General features: G+C 43.6%; 1 protein-coding gene across 1 annotated transcript; it reads left to right on the forward strand.

Moving 5' to 3' along the window:
* Positions 1-1127: 1127 nt before the first annotated feature.
* LOC140221800 (uncharacterized) lies at positions 1128-2294 on the forward strand. The gene is made up of 2 exons (XM_072291775.1): positions 1128-2022; positions 2140-2294. The coding sequence occupies exons 1-2, from the start codon at positions 1128-1130 to the stop codon at positions 2292-2294; spliced, it is 1050 nt and encodes a 349-aa protein (XP_072147876.1).
* Positions 2295-7160: the final 4866 nt, after the last annotated feature.

Genomic DNA, 7160 nt, shown 5'->3' on the forward strand with positions numbered 1-7160 from the left:
CCTCGAGGGGTGTCTTGGCCATCTTATATAGGCTTACGACATAGGGTTACAAGTCGGATATGATCTAATCCTAGTCGGTTGTTACATAAAAAGCAATTTGAGTCAGAATACAACATATATCCCGCAATATTCAGACGGAATCTGTTCACCTGATCTTCAAGCTTGTGCTCCGTGCATCTTCATGCCTTGCCCTGCACGCTATGGTCGGGCGGGGGCTCACTTGCCACGCCGACTAGTATCCTGGTTGGTGGGGATTGTGAGTACCTTATCCTCCTCAGATACAATCATACTCCTCAAGTAGGATTGCATTTCTCATCAAGGCCCTCATCTATCCCTTTGTTCCAATAGCTATTTTACGGTGCACAATACTAGGTTATACTAGTGTTCGAAAAAACTATATAAAAATATCCAATGGTCAAGATTAATGTATACTATTAAAAACTTCACCCTTTGGTATAGGTAGTATACACGAGTAATATAGGTAATATAAGGGTATCATGGGAAAAGAACACAAATAGCATCACTATAATTTTTTTTACAGTAGCATAAAGTCATTCCATTTAGAATCTCACTTTTTATAATATAATAATTAGTAAATTACCCATAATTATAGATGGTTAGACCTTCTCTATACTATATATCACTATATATAAAAAGTTGTATCGTGGACCATAAAAGAGCTCCCCATCCCAAGCATGAAAATTTGAGTACAAACAATTTTTCTTCAATTATTGCTTTGAAGCTCGCATGATCGCCTCATGCTGCCATACTGTCAACAGTCGCACAAAAAGAAATACTCTCAGTAAAGAACCCCAGCGACCTTCTCTACAGCATTTGATGTTCTTCTGCTGTGCTTCTGGCTTTCTGCAGCCATGGATGATTGAGTGTTTTGTGTTGAATGGAGCAAGGCATTATTGTCATTACCATTAAATCCACTTCCGTGTCTTCGCCAATCACTGATCGAATTCGAGTCGGGCTGACCGCCTGCTCGACGAATCCGTCTCGAAGACACGACGACACGACCCAATCACCCGTCTACTTATTAATCGGGCGCGTGCAAGGATGAAGGATATGATACAAGCACTGCGCCACCCCTGCCTGCATCGTGGGCTTCGTAGCTATCAGCGATGGGATCAGCTGTTATCCGACAGAAGAAGCCAGCCCTGGCCCTCGCCGCCGACAGCGGCACGCTGCCCCTGGACGTGCTCTTCGAGGTCCTGCTTCGCTTCCCGGCCAACGTGCTCTGCCGCCTCCGCCTCGTCTGCCGGTCGTGGCGGTCGCTCACCTCCGATCCGGTATTTGCCAGGGCCCATGCGTCCCGCCACCCCCTCCTCGCTAGCATCCATATCGGCCGCCTCAGTCACGAGGTCCGCGTCGTCGACCTGTCCGGCAGCATCGTAAAGCGGGTACCCGTCACGCGACCCAGCTACGCCCTGAACACGCAGCTCGACATGGTCTGCGTCTCAGGGACGTTCTCACGAAGCCAAGGCTACGTGCTGAACCTCGCCACCGGCGAAGTCGTCGCCGCCTACGCCTCGCTCCTCCGCGACGAGCACGGTGGGGAAGCACTCATCTCCCCGTTCTTACTCGGGCACGTCCCCTCCACCGGGGAGGTGAAGGTGTTCTACTCTCACACGCGCGCCGTGCACGGCGAGGAAGGAGACTTCGCCGTGCAGGTATGCAGCATCACCACGCTCGGCGACGACGGCGATTGCGGAAGGTGGAGGGTGACGCCGAGTCCTCCGGCGAACGTCGCGTCGAGCACCAGGGACAGGGTGGTCATCGGAGGAGTTGCCTACTTTCTATTGAGCATGCGGTGCACTGCAAACGTCGAGCCAGACGCCATAGCGGTGTTCGACCTGGTGACGGAGGAGTGGAGGCCGGCGACGCTTCGGGGGCCACTGAGCAGCCGTCTCACCAGTGACGATGAGGAGCTCGTGTATCACCGATATAGGTATGGCGTCCAGCTAGCTGCAGTGGACGGTTGCTTGGTGACTGTCCATAACAACGACCACTGCCAAGGTAGCTCAATGGATCTCTGGTTCCTAGTGGAAAGAGGATTATGGACCAAACGATACTCGATTCAATCCGCAAGCTGTTACGATGCATTCACACATTCGTACCCTCTTCTGCTTTTAGACGACGGGAAGATAATCATATGGGATGACGAAACTCAAGTCCTGAGGGCATATGATCCGAGAGCAAACAAGTTGGCTGATCTTGCCACTTTGCGAAATTATTTTTTCATGAACATGTATCAAGGAAACCTTCTGTGCCCGGGCCTTCAGAGGTGAACCTTGAGCTTCTTCCTCCGGCGTACAACCCATTTTCAGTGCCGGCCGGAGGGATGGCTTAACGGAAGGAACGTGAAAGGCATATGAGGAAGAGCAAAATTTATCTAGTGGCACGGAACGGAAGACTATTTCAATGGTATAGAAGAGAAGAGAATAATTTTCAGTGACGTAAAAGAAATCGTCTCTATTTTCCTTTGACCCCTTACGCTAGCGAAGAAAGAGAGAGATGGGGGGCGGTAGGCCAGTAAAGAGGCCTAGTGCTATTATCTCAATTACTTCCTACTATAAATTAAATATATAGTTTTATAGGGAAAAGTTTGGAAGAGAGCAAAAAAGATAGCAACGGGTACCAAAACGAATACAACGTTTTTATGGGGAAAAAGGTTAGCAGCAACAGGGATTCGAAATCTAGAACAGATAGCAAGAAAAACAGTTATATATCCACTTGATCCTGGAGGTCCAGATGCAAATCGTGTACGGAGATCGTTGGTCAATGGTACATTCCAAATTTACATTTCGCTCATCAATTTGGTTTCTTAGTTCGGCATGGCAAATAAAGGGCACGGAGCTCACGAACCCATGCCCGCATTACTCGTGGGCATGCCCCGTCCAAGGCAAGTTCCAGCGTGCATTTTTTAGTGGATGCCAAGGCAATCTCTTAGCATCTTAACTAAGTGTTTGTTCCTAGGAGCTGAACTTTAGCCCCTATCACATTGGATTTTTGAATATTAATTAGGTGTGTTTAAATATAGGCTAATTACAACACTAATTGCATAGATGGAGGCTAACTCACGAGACGAATCTATAAAGCCTAATTAATTCATGATTTGACAATACGGTGCTACAGTAACCATTTGCTAATGATGGATTAATTATGCTTAATAGATTCGTCTCATGAATTAGCTCAGAACTTCTTCAGTTAATTTTATAATTAGCTTATGCTTAATCTTTTTAATTAGCATCCGAATATTTGATGTCACAACAACTAAACTTTAGATACGGATCCAAACATTAACCTTGGAGCGTACGGGTGGTAGTGTTAAAAGCTTGGCCGATGCGCCTGTTTTGGCATCCGGTTCCAACTTTAAAATATTATTCTTCAATAATGGCTTAACATAGAGCCATATAGGCTCACACGTCGGAGAGATGGAGAGACATTGCTGGGGCTTCGGGTCCCCACAAAATTGTGTAACTGTACGCTCGCTTGCAAGTAGACCCGACCATATCAAAGACTTAGAAAATAGCATGGTTTAAGTAGAGAAAGAATTGTAATATCGCTCAACGAAAGTGCTACTCATATAAATGAACATCTACATACTATTGTTGGCGCCTTTAGTCCAACACACGATTGCGCTAGCTCGTGCGCAGATCGAATGATCACCTCGTCGGAGCTCCTGCCCCTAGCCAGTCAGACCGGTCAGGCAGGCCGGTCAGGCTGGTCCGGCATAGGGGCGCTGCGATAACCTACGTCCACCACCTCGGGAAGGACCCCGTCGGAGATGGTGAGCCTCGGGCTGCTCTGAGATCGACAGGCCACTCACAACGTCCTCAACCGTCATCGAGACGAAGGAGGAAAGCAGGAGGTTGGAAAAGTTAGGGTTTGGAGATAAAAAAAAGTAGATAAAAGTGTTTGTCGATTGGGTTGGTTGCCCTCAAATGGTCAGGGCTATATTTATAGGGTGGGAGGTCTTTTCCTGCAAGGAAATCCCGCTTTAACTCCAATTCGATCAGGACTCCAAAATTCATCTTGGACTCGGGATGACTGGTCTGACTGGTCAGGACCACCGTCAGACCAGTGGACGTGTGCCAGACCGGCTACAGCGACTAGACCGGTCAGACCGCCCTTAGAGACCAATCTGATCGGCTAGTCTAGCCTGGTCGGCATTGCTGCCATTTTTGGACTCCAACACATGCCCCCTGTTTCTTGGTAAAGCTTGCGTAACAAGAAATAAAATAAGCCTAAGGGCAATGAATTCCACCGACCATTCATTCGAAGGACGATATCTTCGAAATATCAGCCGTATTTCTTCAAGTGTCTTGCCAAATACTTGGATAATACTTTTTCAAGTACCTCCCATTTAGGGCTCTAGGTACCTGAAATCCATGCAATGTCTCCACCGTATAGGAATTTCCACGAAGCACACTTATAATCTTATATGACCCTTCCCACCTTGGAGACCACTTTTCAAATTTATTGCTCTTGGTTCCTATAGGTAGAATTGTCTTCTAAACCAGATCTCCTACCTGAAATGCCTTGGCTTTGACTTTTTGTTGTATGCTCTAGCTACCGGAATTTTATCTTTTTCAATCTCAACTAAAGCCTCCATTCGCTTATCGGTCACCTCATCAATACTATCCATCATTAAAGCATAATAATTATCAAAATCAAGATCATTTTGCTTAGCCAACCTATATACACTCAAATTTACCTCAACGGGCAAAACGGCTTCTTAACCATAGACAAGCTCAAAAGGAGTTACTTTAGTAGCACCATGTGTAGAAATACGATGAGCCCATAAAGCTTCACATAATACCTCATGCCATCTTTTAGGATTGCCTTCTATCTTCTTCTTGATGAGCTTAATTAGAACCTTATTGCTAGAGTTAGCTTGACCATTAGCTTGAGCATAATAAGGAGATGAATTGAGCAACTTAATGCCATAAGATTCCACAAACTCATGCACTTCTTTAGATATGAATGAAGTACCCTGATCTGTAGTAAAAGTCTGTTGAATGCCAAATCTGAGTATAATATGCTCCTTAATGAACTCAATCACCTCTCGATGTGTCATATTCTTAAGGTGAATTGCTTCAATCCACTCAGTAAAGTAATCAGTAGCTACAATCACAAAATAATATCCCATCGGCCTCGTAAAGCGTCAGCTGTCTCTCGTGAAAATTTCTTTTCTGAATGTTATAGATTGATGCATGTTGTGCCAAGAGCATTAGCCCTCGAATTCTCTTCCTTTGGTACATGGTAAATAGTAAATTTGTCCATGCAAGATAGGATATCTAGACATTTATCAAGATAGGCATTCAAGAATCCATCCAAACATTGGCATACCTTGGATACTTGTTATACCACTAGTAAGGAATCCCCATAAGCTTCAGCATGTTTTACACCCATCTCTCGCAAAATCTCCAAACCGAATAATAAACCCTCATATCCAGTTTTATTATTAGTATACTTGTGATCCAATTGGCTAAGAAACTCAAGAATAGCTCCGTTGGGTGAAATAAGCACCACACCAACGTCGCAGCTACTCTTGCAAACTGATCCATCAAAATGCAATTTCCAAGGGTAATAGTAAACATAACCGACATTTAAATCAAGTTGCTCATCAATTCTATGTTCAACAATAAAATCGGCTACAATTTGACCTTTCATTAATTTCAACGGTTCACAAACCAGATCATATTCAATGAGAGAATAAGCACATTTGCCAATTCTACCACTCAAAATAGTTTTTGCAACATATATTTAATTATGTCGGTTTGACAAACCACTATGCAAGTATTTGATAATAAATAATGCCTCAACTTGGTACAAGCATGATATAATGATAAGCACAACTTCTCAATAAAGGTGTACCTTGTTTTGGCATCCAATAATCTTTTACTCACATAGGTAACAATATGCTCCTTCCCTTCGGCTTCTAGAGTGAAAACAGCCCCAATCACGCCTTATTCGGCTGCCACGTATAATTTCAAAGGAATGTCATGCTTTGGCACCTGAAAAACAGGTGGTGAGGATAAATAATTCTTGATTTCCTTAAATGCTTCTTGCTGTTTCACCCCCCAAGTAAAATCAGCTTCATTCTTCAATCAAAGTAAAGGAGTAAACGCATTCACCTTCCCAGACACTTGCAAATAAATCTTCTCAAGTAATTGACCTTGCCCATAAATTTTTGTAACTCTCTTTTGCAAGTAGGAGCTTGTAGTTTTCTAATAGATTCAATCTTCTTAGGATCAATCTCAACACCTTTCTCATGCACTACAAAGCTCAAAAACTTCCCAGCCGATACACTAAAAGCACATTTGAGTGGGTGTATCTTTAAACCATACTAACACATTTTCTCAAATGCAAGCCTCAAATCAGCCAAATGGGATCCTGGCCCGGCCGATTTTACCACAATGTCATCGATATACACTTCCAGTACTACTCCAAGCAAATCATGGAAAATCAAATTCATAGCCCTTTGATAAGTAACATCAGCATTCTTCAAACCAAAAGTCATAACGATTCACTCAAACAAATCAACAAATCCTAGACACACAAATGCCATTTTGGATATATTCTCTTTGGCCATAAAGATTTGATTGTATCCAGCATTACCATCAAGAAAGCTAATCATTCTATGTCCAGATGCAGCATTAATAAGCACATCGGCTATAGGCATAGGATATTCATCTTTCGGTGAAGCTCTACTAAGATCTCTAAAATTAATGCATACTCTAAGCTTACCATTGCCTTTCTTTTCAATAGGCACAATATTAGAAACCGAATCAGCATATCAAGAAGGCTCAATAAACTTATCATCAAGCAACCGATTGATTTCTTCTTTCATTCGGTCATAAATAATGGGATTGAAGTGCCTAGCAGGTTGTTTATGAGGCCTAAAACCAAGTTTGATGGGCAACCGATGCTCAACTAGCTCGCAGCTTAAACCAGACATTTCAGTATAATTTCATGCAAAACAGTCGACATACTCTTTTAATAACTTCATTAAATCGGTCTTAAAAGTAGGCTCAAGATTTTTGTTTACAAACGTCGGCCTTGGTACAGTACCATCACCAATATCCACCTCCTCTAAAGGATCGGCCGACGTAAACCCTTATCCTAATTTACTCATATCATCTAGATCC

The sequence above is a fragment of the Setaria viridis genome, chromosome 2 (assembly GCF_005286985.2).
Source record: "Setaria viridis chromosome 2, Setaria_viridis_v4.0, whole genome shotgun sequence".
Lineage (NCBI taxonomy): Eukaryota > Viridiplantae > Streptophyta > Magnoliopsida > Poales > Poaceae > Setaria > Setaria viridis.

What these genes read in the sequence shown, in the direction of transcription:
- LOC140221800 (XM_072291775.1), top strand. Translation starts at nt 1,128, where the DNA reads ATGGGATCAGCTGTTATCCGACAGAAGAAGCCAGCCCTGGCCCTCGCC. An exon ending in TAACAACGACCACTGCCAAG is followed by an intron (nt 2,023 to 2,139) that starts GTAGCTCAATGG and finishes TTCTGCTTTTAG; the next exon opens with ACGACGGGAAGATAATCATA.